Source organism: Trachemys scripta, chromosome 2 (assembly GCF_013100865.1).
Source record: "Trachemys scripta elegans isolate TJP31775 chromosome 2, CAS_Tse_1.0, whole genome shotgun sequence".
Taxonomy (NCBI): domain Eukaryota; kingdom Metazoa; phylum Chordata; order Testudines; family Emydidae; genus Trachemys; species Trachemys scripta.
The window spans coordinates 150,629,456-150,644,355 of record NC_048299.1 but is presented as its reverse complement, the minus strand read 5'-3'; the positions used below and the strand labels follow the sequence as shown (position 1 = coordinate 150,644,355).

The 14,900-nt window shown below is 44.2% G+C and overlaps 1 protein-coding gene across 3 annotated transcripts in view; it reads right to left on the bottom strand.

The window, feature by feature from the left end:
• Positions 1 to 71: 71 nt before the first annotated feature.
• The window catches only part of LOXL2 (lysyl oxidase like 2), a 102,086-nt gene continuing 87,257 nt past the window's right edge, over positions 72 to 14,900 (bottom strand). For all 3 annotated transcript variants that reach the window (XM_034761842.1, XM_034761843.1, XM_034761844.1), the window contains 6 exons: positions 11,310 to 11,475; positions 10,433 to 10,676; positions 5,970 to 6,085; positions 4,942 to 5,078; positions 2,586 to 2,697; positions 72 to 2,040 (listed from right to left, as the gene is read on the bottom strand). In XM_034761842.1, coding sequence (XP_034617733.1) covers positions 1,961 to 2,040; positions 2,586 to 2,697; positions 4,942 to 5,078; positions 5,970 to 6,085; positions 10,433 to 10,676; positions 11,310 to 11,475 — 855 coding nt within the window. In that variant the 3' untranslated portion in view covers positions 72 to 1,960. The remainder of the gene's footprint in view (positions 2,041 to 2,585; positions 2,698 to 4,941; positions 5,079 to 5,969; positions 6,086 to 10,432; positions 10,677 to 11,309; positions 11,476 to 14,900) is intronic.

Sequence of the window (14,900 nt, the reverse complement as noted above, 5' to 3'; positions counted from 1 at the left end):
TTCTTATCCACTGATTAGAGGGGGGGGGGGAAGCCAGAACTTGACATCTGCTTTATTGTTGTAGCACCTGATGCTGCAAGACTCCCACTACAGGAGCTCAGGCCTTTAGTAAAGTCTCACCTCCTCAGAACAAAATGGAGCTTTCCAGATTACTGTAGGTGCAAAAACTTTTGCCAGATGCCTCTCTCTAAGCAGAGAGGAATAACTTAGTATTTATTAGCTACATACTTGAAGATCCTCTGATAGACATTAGCAAAGGACGTAGCAGGCATTCCTTACACCTCACAACACCCCTGTGAGGTAGGTTAGAGAGAGCAAAAATGAGGTTAAAGGGACACATCCAGCTTCAATCACACTTTGGACTGAAATGTTTTATCTTATTACACACCTAATGACATTAGCATAACTGAGTGATTTTTCTATTTGCACTTGATAGTACTTTGCATCTAGTCAGTTTCACAGTTTGAGTCTTTCAGCGAACACAAAGGGAGAGGAGCTTTTCTTAGAACTAGGGCATGGGATTAAGGCCTCAAAAAAGGGTGACACAGCAGCTGATGCAATACCAGCCCTTGCTGTAATTTAAGAATTGACTAGAGCTCAGGTTTGTTGACTCACAAAGCAAGCGAGGGGGAGTAGAACCCAGGTATCCTGACTCCCAATCCCTTGCCCTAGCCACGTGGCAGAGGGGTGAAAGAACTAAGCTTCCAGGTCACTCAATGAACATACACAAAAATGGCATAGAAAACTCTTTTCTGGGCAAAGTTGATTTTTATTCAAGTAGGCGAGTGTCTGAAGACATGTAGCAACGTGCGTCCTCAAACAAACAGAGGAACACACTTAGCACCATTATGCATTTACCGAAGTGTAAAATCTTTTTTTAAAAATCGCTTACACAGGTGGTCTGACATAATGCAAGATCCAAATCCCTGATAGTAAAGGCCAATAAATTATCTTTGCAAAAGTATATTGATGGTACAATGATTAACTATATTCATCCTTTAAAGAAAAGGCACAGATGTAATATCTAGCTTCAAGGTGTTGGAAGGAAATAGACGTACATAAAATCACTTGGGTGAACAGCTTAGTGGGCAACAGAAATGCTGTTTAGTCTCCCAACACAAGGATGTGTACTAAATAATGGAACTTTTCCAGGTCTAGATTGCATAATTGACTTGGAGCTTTGTGGAGTTCTGGTAATTACTATAGAGAGCCCGGTGCGAACTAGCCCTGCTTTAGATGTTCCCTTTAAAGATCGTGCTAAAAACATGAGTGGAGCGTTTGAAATGAACAAGTTATGTCACAGTATTAAATTACACTTTGCACCTTCCTGGTCTCAGGAAGGCTGCTCCAGTTTTTCTTAGCTATGTGCTAAATTGGGTATGTTCATGGCAGTACTAAGAATGAATTGAATTTAAGTACCTTTATTAGAAAAGCAATGTCACAAATGTCCGTTTTCGCATCAGTGGTGTGTGTTCAGACTCAAATCAAAGCGTAAAGATGCTGAGAGAGGAGCAAGGCAGCTGAGAGGGAAGTATGTTTAAACACTGTCAATGGTAGGGACACAGGTAGGTTGTCCTCACCCAAAGGAAACAACCACCACCACCTCTGCGATCTGCTCACTGCAGCCTGGACCTGTGCAGATGAACAAGGTGGGAAGGAGGCTCCAGTGAACAGGTTAGGGTGGATGGATGTGAAGCCCTAGTTGCAGGGACATGGGGCCTAGTGGAATTAAAGTCTGGTCCCAAATCATCTTAATATTAGGAGTGAAGTTACAAAGCGAATTCTGTTTCCTAGTGTGCTGAGCACCTGAAATGGGTATGGAGGGTATTGCTGAGAATAACTTACAATGCTAATTTAAAGTCCAGGGTTGTTTACTTGGTTTCTTTTTCTGTGCAGTGGTTAGGGAAGTTGCAAACAGGCATCCCTGCTTCCTTAAATAGTGAGTGGGAGGCCGGCTGCTCTACCGCGTGGACACCTGGTTATTTGTGAGTCCGCTGAAGTGATCAAACTTCTGTTCCATTTCTTGGCCTAAGGAGTCACCTGTGAGAGGCAGAGAGAACCAGATACTGTCAGCAAGGTACCCCTGAGACTGTAAATTATGCTTCTGACACGAAAGGCAGATGCACAACAAACCAGATAAATTGAGTAAATTACGCCTGTTTCTAAGGTGCCACATCAGTTTTCCGCCACACCACTGGGAGTTCTGAATTTGGATCAAGGGCAGTTGCCTACCTTTTGGCTATTTAATTCTATTAAAATTGGATAAACATATAGCTCGGCTTCTATTAATACACTACTGCAGGAGTGAGGGGAAGAGTAAACCTAACACTTTGATGTACACCTCACCCAATGCTTTAAGAACATTGTCCTACAATTTCCTTCTGAGATGGACCAATATCTTTTGTACCTGTGTGGAAACAGGAACCGCTGGTAAGTGACCTGCCCCCTATGACACAGCAAGTTAGTGGCAGAAGCAGAACCCAGAATTTGACTCCCAGCTACTGGCTCTAACCTGTAGTTCACACCGCATCCCATAGCAATAACTATTTTTTGAACAGCTCAGCTTCCCACGTGCTTCTGCTCACCTATATGGCAGTTGTACATCCAGATGCGCTGTCCATCATACCGGCTCTTGCACTTCATCACATTGTTCGAATAATCCGATTCTGCAACTTCGTAGTTTGGGTTAATGACAACCTGGGAAAGGGTAAAGAAACAACATCATAGAGCCATTGAAAGTGTAAACGGCAAAGAAGATGGTCTCTTTCTTTTGTGTTTGTACAGCACCAGGGTGGATAGAAATGAATCATTTTAAAAAAAAAAATCAGTTTTGATATGCTTTTTCCTCAAAAAAGCATTTTATCTAAAGATAGTTTTAATTAAGATACATCTTTGAGCTATAATGTCTCATCATGGAATAGGGATTATAAATTCTAATTTGATAGTACAAGACAATATATTCAGGTAATGGTTAAGAAAAGTTTTGTAAATGAGTTCTAGTAGTTCATGGATTAGGGACCCAATCTTATGGGGTTCCAGGGGCTTCTGTCTAGATTATTTAGGTTAATCCTTCTATCTACCCACTGGGACTCAGTGCTCAGTCTAAGATACCATCAGAGATGCTTAGTTTTGCAGTTCTCTGACTGTGGATGTGTCTCTCTTAGAGATAACACGCTTATTAACAGCAAAAATGTTTTTAAATTTATATATATAGAGAGAGATAACAGACCTCAACCCTATTGTCCCGCTACAAATTTGTGTACACAGTCAATTCCTTACCTCTCTCTAAAAGTTCAATGAATAGAAGATTGTTGGGGGTGGAATAGATCTGGACAAGGAGAAGAAGTCTGGAGATAAATGTGAGACGCGAGGGACATATATAATATTTTAACAAAACAAGCATGTTTGCTGTTGAAGAAAAAAATCCAGAATACTTAATGTTGTTGAGTTAGTTAAATAAAACAATTTAAGATGTCTGTCTGGTGATATTCTCGTCCAAATACTAATGATTAACCTGTTGAATTGGAGATATGTATGAAGTCATTGGGAGGTGAACTATCTGCTTCAATTACCTTTGGTAAATGAAACAACCAAACAATCATTCATTCATTTTCTGATATAGCTGTCAAACTAATCTGAAAAGTTTTCAAAATAAATCACTGTTTACCTTGTAAAAATGAAACCTACATCTATCTCTGATTTGTGAAGAAAATGTATTAAGGTTGGAACAACCAACAAGAATTCACTTTTATGTAGAAAACCATGATTAAATCAAGTCTTCCTGACTAGTGATTTAAATCAAATCTACCCTGTACAGCACCTGGCACAGTGGGGTCCTGGTATGTGACTAGGGCTCCAAGGTTCTTCAGTAATACAAATAATTAATTAGAAGAGTTGGTCAAAATATTTTAAAAAGCATATTTTTTTTCAAAATTACTTTTCAGTTTATTTTCTGACCAGCTGTATTAGTAAAAACCTTTAAAATTCTTTGCTACATCACAAGAGATTTCCTTAGAAACAATGAAACAGTTTCATGTGGAAGATTATTTTTCACATTTGATTGCAGTATTATTTGCATGCTGGTAGCACCCAAAGAGCTACATGCTTCTCAATCCCCACTGAAGACACTGTACCTGCCTCAAAGCTTACAGGCAAAAGGGAGACTTACTTGTATTTAATAGGACAGCTGTCAAGACAAAACTAATTCATTTAAAAAACCCTTCTCTCTGCTCTCATGCACATGAAAGGTTTTAGATTTTTCACCCTTTCCCTGGTTTGTTTGAATTTCAGTCCATTGGGCAATGAAAGTAGTATTAAAGTGAAAGTGACTGAAGTAGCAGTGGTGGCTTCCTGTGCTGTAATGTTAGAGTTGAAAGGAGTGCATGAGAATGATCAGAATTCTTTTCACTAAAAAAACCACCAAACACACCCACCAGACAATGCTGTTTATATGGGGGTTTGTAAAATACTTAAAATCACCAATCACCTAAATCTTTGTCTGAAAGGGACTTGAGAGCATTTCTGAAGGAAGGTTGGAACAATTGTATGGTATTCAAAATGTGGCACAGATCATAAAATATCAGGGTTGGAAGAGACCTTAGGAGGTCATCTAATCCAATCACCTGCTCAAAGCAGGACCAATCCCCAACTAAATCATCCCAGCCAGGGCTTTATCAAGCTGGGCCTTAAAAACCTCTAATGATGGAGATTCCACCACTTCCCTTCGTAACCCATTCCAGTGCTTCACCACCCTCCTAGTGAAATAGTGTTTCCTAATATCCAACCTAGACCTCTTTTCATGATCTGTCTATTGTGACTGGCCATGCTACCTTGAGCTTATTTTTGAAATCACCTAACATTGTTAGGCATGTAACCAATTTGTTGCTAGATACCAGTAGACAAGTGTCCACCTCCGTTGCCCACATCCCAGTCCCCATGTACCTGGAAGAGGTAATCTCCTGGTGGGATATCAGTAATGTCGACCCATTGGCAGTCAATATCATGACGATAGACATCCCAGCATCCCACTGTGATTCCTTGTTCCCCAAAATTAGCACATTCGTACTGTTTCTGCACATCTACAGAGAAAAGAGGTATGGACACAGAGTGCATGTCAGAACAATCCCAGCTGGTTTGTGGGTATTCTCCTAACCTCACTATGAGACAGGCAGTTCCTCTGTGAACAGAAGAGTGTATGCACAGTGCTCCTGAGGTGAATATCGTATCTTAGGATAGTGCGTCCATCCCAAAGCAGTGTATGAACTCAATGGCGAGGAAGCCCCCTGAAATGCAGCCACTTCTGGGGTGGAATGTAGCAGTGTTTGTGACAGCAGGCCGCAATGCTACATGACAGGAAGTAAAGAATTCTGTGTCCTTTTGAAATTAGAGGGGGAGTTTTAGGAAAACAAAATGTAAATACATGAGTTGGAATTTATCCAGGACAGCAGGTTAGCACTTCTCATGTAGAAAGTGCCAGTCGTTCTTTTAACTCTCTCAAGAGACTTTAAGTCTCATCCAAAATGTTGTAGCTATAACATTCCCTGGGCTGTGAAGTCTACAGGGGTGGGTACAGGTAGCAGAGGCTGGGAACAAGTCTATATAATGCACACATTTTTCCTACCTGATCACCCAGATCCGTGGCTTGGAAGTACTTGTGTCATTGGAGTCAGAAATGTAAGGCCAGATTTTCCAAACAGCCCTGCACCCAGTGAGTTAAGTACTTTTGAAGCTTGTCATTCTTAATGTAATAGCACCAGGAACCTTTTGCAAGCACCAATAGATTTCAACTCTTTTCATGGTTTAAAGACTAGGAAGCATTGGCCTCCTTAGCCTCAAGAACAATCACAGCTCTTGGACGACCAAGTTTGCCATCCACCCTGCTAAGGAACATAGCTTTGTCTTTGGATCCCGAGAATGCCAATAAATTCCCTGCACAAACTTCCCACACTATGTGGATATAGCGAGGGTACCTGATTCACATTCAGTGTCTTCCAAACAGAAACTCGCTTTGTGTCCTTCGGCCACCTTGGTACCATTGAGGTTCAGCAGATCATAGTGTGTGAAAACCTCCATGCTGTGATAATGTCTGAGACACACAAAGAAATATAGTCTTTAGTTAGGATAGCTGCTAACTTACTGCCATCTTAAAAGCATAGCGTAACTCCTAGAGGGGAAGGATGGTCCGGTGGCTAGGGTGTTAACCTAGGATTTGGGACACCTGGGTTTAATTACCTGCTCTGCCACAGACATCTTGTAGGACCTTGGGCAAGTCAGTTCCCTTGTAAAACAGGGATGAATGCTGCCATACCTCACAAGGGTGTTCTGAATATAAATACATTAAGGAGGGGGAGACCCAGGGTGATGGGGGCCACATATGCATCTCAGAAAGACGGAAACCTTAGTTCAGAGGGTACAGAACATTAATTTACTGGCCGGAAATAAACAGCAGAAAGGGGTAAATTTAGTTTTGAGCTCATTTCACTCCGCCTCAAACAGGAGAGCTGGGTTCATTATTTTAACCGAGCACTAACAGAGTCAGCTTGACCCTGTCTGCATAGCTGTCAGACAGGTTCCAGCTCTACATGTCATTGTAGTCAGGATGGTTCCACCAGTGCGGATAGTTTGTGCGTGTTAGGGAACGATGTGCATCAAGCCAGTGATTCAACAAAGTTGTTTAACTTTGAGCATGTACTTAAGTCCAGCTGAAGTCAGTGGGACTTGTGTGAAAGTGCATTGCTGAATACGGATGGACTTAAGTACATGCTTAAAGTTAAGCATGGGCTTTGCTCAGTCAGGGCTTAGTTACATGGATGTAACTGAGATCAGAATTAGTCCCCCTCTCCTTGGAACCAGTGGTAGAGCGATGTGGCTGGAACATGGTAGTTGCTAGCATGGTTACCACCAAAGGCTCTCAGATACCATGGTGATAAGCACTGGAACAAAACAGGCCCCAAATCCTGCCATCTGATCCCCGTGAGCAGATCAGTGCCAAGCCCCACTGGTTTCAGGAGTACTCGGGATGGGCCCAAGAGTCCGTCTGCATAGAGTCTAATTCAAAACACATTGCTGAAGAGTTTTTAAAAAGTGGTTCGACTTTAACGGAAAGCAGAACTAGCCTTCTGGCTGTAAAAATAAATCAGGGCTTCTCAGTAAATGGTGCTACCTAATACCGTCCGTCAGATGTTTGCAACACCAAGCTATGCATGTATTCATTTAACTAAAATGTGCTTATAGAAGCAACAAAAGGCATTTTTTTCCTATAGGAAAAGAGGATTTTTCTTCACCCCGCCTCTTCCAAAATTGCCATCACAGAAATCGCTGCCAGATGTTCTTAAGTTTCCCTTCACCTGGACATTAAGTGGCTTTTCCCAATTTTTGTCCTGCTCCTATGTCAAAAGCCTGCTGAACAGAGGCTTACAGTACCGGACTGAGACGGCTGGAAAAAAAAAAAGAAGAAGAAAAAAAAAAAAGAGCATTCTGTGGTGGCCAACCTACTGATTTTGAAGTAGTCTATTTTGGCTGCCTCCGCTGCAAAAAAAAAATTTAGAATCTGGGGTCTGACTCAATTCCTAAAATGTCTGCATCCTTCAAACGGGTGTTTATATTACAGTGTTTACAGACTGGAAAGATGCAAGAGGAATATAGTTCATATTCCTCCATGTAAACAGAATCCAGTTTCAAGCACACAGATGGCCTGCGGCCTCTTCCCGAGCCTCTCCTCACTTCATTTAAGACTTCTTCCAAAAGACACAGACCCTTGCTCCTTTTGAGCAGCCAGTCTCAGTGCTTGGATTCTATTGGGCCATAGTATTGTATTAGTCTCTATGTAAGAAGAGGGACAATATAGCCACCTTGAGAAAGGGCCAACTACTGAAGGCTCAGAGAGGAACAGAGCAGGCAACCAGTATATAGGACCACAAAGGATCTGGAAGCTGGTTTAGTGGGTCATCTGGATAGAACAGTCCCTTTGGACGGTACTGTGCTGCCTAAACCTCTCTACTGATCCCTCCCTATAAATGCTCACTTACGGTTTGGCAGACAGTGGAAACCTGTCCCCAAGCTATAGCAAAGGGGATGCAGGTTTCTCCCCTCTATTGGTAAACCTCAAGCTGGTTTCCCTTTCCATCTGCCTTGCAGGATCTGTCTATTTTCAGTCTGGTTTGTGCAGTTGTGGAACGGGCCCTACCCCCTCCAACCTAGCTGGAGCATGGAGGAGATGTCCTGACTCTAATGAAAGTCTGCCCAGAAGATGGAGCTTGGTTCATTAAAAGCAGGTTGGCTGATTGGGGGAGTCAAATGGGAAGGAGATACAGGAGGAAGGGCTCCAGCTGGTCACAGGGAAGAGGAAAGGAAATGGGAGCTGAGGTTTCTGGGAGCCTGACTGAGGAGATATCAGCGATTATCTTCAAAGAGTCATGGAAAACGAGTGAGATTCCACAGGACCGGAAAAGAGCAGAGTGCCAAGCTATAAAAAAGGGTAATAAGGACAGCCTGGGGCATTACCAGTCATCTTAACTTCTGTACCCAGAAAAATAATGGAGCAAATAATCAAGCAAACACCTAGATGATATGAAGGTGATAAGTAGCAGTCAGCATGGATTTGTCAAGAAGAAATTGTGTCAAACCAACCCAATAGCTTTCCTTGACAGGGTAACAAGCCTTGTGGAGGGGGGGGCAGTGGGGAGAGGAGAAGCAGTAGATGTGGTACATCTTGACTTTAGTAAGGCTTTTGATACGGTCTCGCATGACCTTCTCATCAACAAACTAAGGAAATGCATCCTAGATGGAGCTACTATAAAGGTGGGTGAATAACTGGTTGGAAAACCATTCCCAGAGTGTAGTTATCAGTGGTTCACAGTCAAGCTGGAAGGGCATAACGAGTGGGGTCCCGCAGGGATCAGTCCAGGGTCCGGTTTGGTTCGTTATCTGTGGACGATACCAAGCTGGAAAGGGTTTCAAGTGCTTTGTAGGATAGGATTAAAATTCAAAATGAACTGGACAAACTGGAGAAATGGTCTGAAGTAAATAGGATGAAATTCAATATGGAAAAATGTAAAGTACTCCACTTAGGAAGGAACAATCAATTGCACACATATACAATGGGAAATGTCTGCCTGGGAAGGAGTACTGTAGAGAGGGATCTGGGGGTCATAGTGGATCACAAGTTAAATATGAGTCAACAGTGTGACACTTGCAAAAAAACGAACATCATTCTGGGATGTATTAGCAGGAGTGTTGTAAGCAAGACACAAGCAGTAATTCTTCCGCTCTACTCTGCGCTGATACGGCCTCAACTGGAGTATTGTGTCCAGTTCTGGTTGCCACATTTCAGGAAAGATGTGGACAAATTGGAGAAAGTCCAGAGACTAGCAACAAAAATGATTAAAAGTCTAGAAAACATGACCTATGAGGGAAGATTGAAAAAATTGGGTTTGTTTAGTCTAGAGAAGGGAAGACTGAGGGGGGACATAATAACAGTTTTCAAGAATATAAAAAGTTATTACAAGGAGGAGGGAGAAAATGGTTCTCGTTAACCTCCGAGGATAGGATGAGAAGCAATGGGCTTAAATTGCAGCAAGGGAGGTTTAGGTTGGACATTAGGAAAACTGTCCTGTCAGGGTGGTTAAGCACTGGAATAAATTGCCTAGGGAGGTTGTGAAATCTCCATCATCGGAGATTTTTAAGAGCAGGTTAGACAAGCACCTGTCAGGGATGGTCTAGATAATACTTAGTCCTGCCATGAGTGCAGAAGACTGGACTAGATGACCTCTCGAGGTCTCTTCCATTCCTACGATTCTTGGCACCTGTCCTTTAGCTTAGGGCAATCAGGTGGAGAGCTCTTATTTGAGGGTTATGGAACCATCGATGTTTCTGTATCACAAACCCCTTTGCATCATCCATGGGGAGGTAAGGAATTTTACCCAGGAACATCTCAGCATAGGCTACTTCTGGGGTCCCTTCAGTGAATTCTATGATTTCTCAGTAAAGCAAGCCACAAGATTCCAATCAATTGTGCTACCTGGCTTCATCAGTGATTTTATACTGAAATAAACTGTGTATGCGCGTTTGCTATTGGTTGGAATCATAGCTGCTCAAGTGTGTGTCATAGGCCATATACTCTTAAGGAGATTCTCCTTTATTCCTGTGCTCCGGGCCTGTGCTTTTGAAGCAGAAGGATCTGAGTTCTATCCCAGCTGTCTCCATGAAGTCTGAGTGGCTGTGGTGTGCAGCACAACGATAACGGCGCAAACATCAAGAAGAGGCCAGTTAGTACTATTTGGGCTTGTGGCTTTGAGATGTGGATGGGCCCATGTCCATGAGGAAATGGACCCACCTAATTTCTTTCATGACCAATAAGGGGCAGCAGAGTGGACTGGGTCTTTGGCGCTTGCGTTCTGATTAGCAACAAATGCAGAGGAACCTAAGCACTCACCTGTGGCAGTCGTGCCAAATCCAGGCATGGCGGCCGTTCTTGGGGCGGAAGTCAGCCTGCCCGTTGTTGTGGATCTGGGAGGAGAAGCGCAGGAGCCTCCTGTAGCCTGTCGAAACAGATGTGTTGGCAGCCGAGGTGGCCAGACAGTTCTCCTCAAGCGCACACTGCAGCAAGAACATCGGGCGGTCCTCCAGGTAGGAGGTTTGCTCCACCATTTCGGCATTGAGCACCAGATCTGGGGCAGCTGACGGTGGGGAAAGAAAAATGTCTTTAGACCTACCCACACCAAAGCGATGGTTTGCCACTCCAATCATATCCCAATTGCAACCATTGCCATAGCTGCCCCACCACGCACTCCTAGCGGGGGCAGGACAAAGCCACAACCTGTGCTGTTTGAAACCAAGGTTTTCAATATAAACTGCAATGCACCAGGCAGCTGGCTCAGGCTTGAGAAAGTGCAGAGACGTGGCCGGTGAGAAGGTCAGTGCAGGAAGCAGTGGCAAATACTTGAGTTTGGAGGAGGAGAGGCAGGGAATGTGGGAAACCGGAGGCTGTTCCAAATATAAAGGTGGAAAGCCAAGGGTTGGAGAAGATGGAGAAGGGGCACGAGAGGAAGAAAGATAATCAATGAACTGAACTCCAAATAAAAAGCTAAGTTCCTACCACTGCTTTTTGAACATTTAACTCTGTATTATTCAGACAGTCAGTTGATCCTAACATTTGCCAGTGTGTTAAAATAGAAAGATGGCCCAATGAGTGGTATGAGCCTCCCTGTTTCCTCCCAGCATCCCAAGAGAAGCCCAGGGAAATCTCCATGATTAGTATTCACTTTTCCAGGTGTCCCGACTATTGGAAGAAGAAAATGCAAGGAACTCACTTTCTGAGCAGGAAACTCCCGCGGCAAAGCGGCCGCCGCCTCTGGGGCACGACACCCGGGCGCCGTCGTGCCGGCAGTGCGCCAGGGACATCTCCGTCCCGGAACACTTCACGCCACTCATAACGACGTCATTGGCGCTGACATCTCCATGCCAGTACCAAGTTTCCTAGGGAGAGAGAGAGAGAAATGGGTCATTTGATTCCAGTGGCAGGTGCGTGGCTGTTCCTCTTAGGGAGAATGTCCAAGCACAAGTCACTGCCAGAAGGACCGACCCCAGCGGTGTGTTTTGATATGCAAGTTAGATCCAAATCCCATAATTCCCACTGGAGTGAGGGGCAAGTGTGTACGACTATAGCATGGGAGACAGCATCAGGTTTTTTTGGTCAACGCATGCACATATCCATCTGTATTTGGAATGAGCCCTTTTCATATGCCTGGGGAGGGAGTGCTCCCCTCAAAGCAAATCATTTAGAGGCCATCAAGCTAGGAAATACTTATTCTGAAGGGAGATAGAGCTCTCATAAGTCCCCACATCTATCACTTTGGGGCATATTTATTCACTTCATAAATCAGGTAAGCCAGTGATTAATGATTTGCAGCACCATAGGGGAGACCCAGGTTTGAATCCTGGGTCAAGATTTTCAAAAGGGACCAGTGATTTTGGCTGCCAAACTTAAACCACCTTAAAGGGGCCTGATTTTCAGAGGGTGGGTGCTCAGCACTGTGTAAAAACTCAGCCCCCCACCCCTTTAAGAGCTCACAAGTTGGGCAGCCAGAATCATCAGTCACGTTTGAAAACCTTAGCCCCAGCCTTCAAGGGCAGGTCTTCACTATCCGCCAGATCAGAGGTCGATTTATCGCTTCTAGTGTAGATGCGATAAAAATTGATCCCCGATCGCGCTCCCCGTCGACTCCGGAACTCCAGCTCGCGAGAGGCGAAAGCGGAGTCGATGGGGGAGCGGCAGCGGTCAACTTGCTGCTGTCCTCACGGCCAGGTAAATCGACCTAAGATACGCCGACTTCAGCTACGCTATTCGCGTAGCTGAAGTTGCGTATCTTAGGTCGATCCCCCCCCCCGCGAGCATAGACCTGGGCTAAGGAGATACCACTACCCTTTGGAGCAAACTCTCTAACTAAGCGGTTAGTGTTCTGGGCTACCATGTGGGAAGGCCTTGCTTCTGTGCTAATTCAGCCATGGGCCACCTGGCATGTAGAGATCTCCTGGAGCTCGGCTAACATTTGCACAAGCTGAGTTTTGCAATTCATCAGCCTTTCTGCATATTAAATTAGCCTGGAGCCACTTCCAGTTTAATGAGCTGGATGGGAATTCCTTTTTCATAGGGGTTACCAGGCTCCCCGGAGTGTCTGGCCAGCCACTGCTGTGCAGGGAGGCAGGAAGCAACAAAAATATAAATTACTATACAGGGAGTGAAAGGAGAATTTGTGCCCATTTAGCAGGAGGAAAACTTTTTTAAAAAGCCCCCTCCCCCATTTTAAAAAGGAGGAAATAGTAGCAAAATAGATCTAACAATATTCACAGACATTCTGGTGCCACAGCTTTATCTGTAAATGTATTATCACGTGGATTCCTAGATTAGGAAGCTTGCTAGGGTTTTTCAAGCTGGTCAGAGATTGGGATCTTCATTAACCGGTTATCAGCAAGTTGCCCTGACAAGGGTACATGATCTCCTTGTTTGACTTGCTGCTGGGATTTTTTACTGTCCTAAGTCAGCTGAACTCTGTAGCAAGTGTATATATTTGTACACAAAGTATGCCATCAGCCCTCGTGACATGGGTGTTGTACCACACCATCCTTAACTAACTCCCTTGGGCTTCAATCCATGCAATTTAAATAGAGCAAAGTTGTAGCAGTCTATATAAAATGAGCTGGAATTGTTGCTAATAGATATTTTAGAAAAGGGTGCACCTGCCTTTTGTGGATGTACTGAAGCCACTGGGGTACCTGAGACAATCAGATGTCTGTCTTATGATAATACTAAGCACTTTGCATCTGCAAAAAGCACTCTATGGCCTTTTAACTAGTTAATCTTCACATCTGCCTGGGAGGTATTATCTGCACTGTATGGGTAGGGAAACGGAAGCACAATTTAACGGAGGTTAAACGACTTGCCAAAGGCCACATGACAGTTGCAGAGAATAGAAATCAGGGGTTCTGACTCCCAGTCCCCTGCTCTAAGGCAGATGACGACATTTCCCTCCCAGAGCAGGAGTAGAACCCAGGAGTCCTGACTCGGAGTCCTTTGTGCTGAGCACGGGTCACAGTTAAACGTGGTTAAAACACATCTCTCCTTGTTTTTGGATATGTTTAAATTCCACTTTGCTGTAGTCCAACTCTACATCCACGTCCCCACCCAGCCCAACTCATCCAGTTTATGAATTCATCCTCTCGGTCTGTTGGGATGGGCAGATACACTGCCACGTTAGGATGGGTGCCCGGCAAATAAATCATGTCTGCCTTGCAACATCTGTGCATCAGGGAGGGACAGCAGGATGCTCCAGCATGAGACCAGAATGCTGTTGCATGACTAACACCAGAGATAGAGAATTAACAGCCAGACTGGCCTGGTGTGAGGCAGAGATGCGGTCAGCTGGAAAATGGGATTCAGACCCTGGCGAGGTCAGGATTTGGAAAACCCAGAAGATAATAAACAAGAGGGAATGTTTAGAAGCAAAAGTTTTCCTGTCAGAAACAAACTGGCCAGATCCTCAAGTCCTCAACTCCCCAAGGGTAGAAAATGGTTCAGTAGCATAGTCTGAAAGGGTGGCATGCTGTACCCAGAAATTGTGAAGTAGTGTCTGCTGAGAGCTAGACAAGGAGGGGAGCATCTCTACTGGTTAGAGCTGGAGTCTAGGACCCAGGATTCCTGAGCTGAGATTTTCAAAGCAGTTCACAGGATTTAAAATTAATGGAAGATGTGTTATTAAATCCCCTGACCGGCTCTGAAGATCTCATCCCTCCACCTATTCCCAGCTCTGCCTCTGTGTAACTACGGGCAAGCCACTTAGCCTTTCTGTGCTCAGCTTATCTAAAACCAATATTGTTATATTTAACAACCTCACAGGGCCGTTATGAGACTTAGTGGTTTAAGAGACAGGATGATCTAACACCTATAGCCCTCATTTGGATTGCAGAGGATCTAGATTCAGTTTCTGGCTCTGCCACCGACTTCCTGTTTGACCTTGAGCAAGTCACAATCTCCCTCTGTCTTAGTGCCCCACCTGTAAAATGCAGATAACATTCCCTCTTCCCTGCTTTTATCCGTCTTTCCTATTAAAATTGTAAGGTCTTCAGGGCCAGGGACTGTCTCTTACTGTGGCTATGTACAGCACTGTGGGGCCCTGATCTTGCTACTGTAATACCGTTTGGGGAGGGCTTGGAGATCTGCAGATGAAGAGGGCCCAGAGTATAGTGGATTAATTGTATCCACATGAACCCCAAATTAATTGTAACTATATAAATCAGAAGAAAGCAATGCAAAACCCCTATTAGGTCCCATCCAGACTGTTTCCCTGGTGGACCAATGCAGGATTGTTCCCCACTGTGCATTGCCCTCTCTAGTAGTCCCAAGA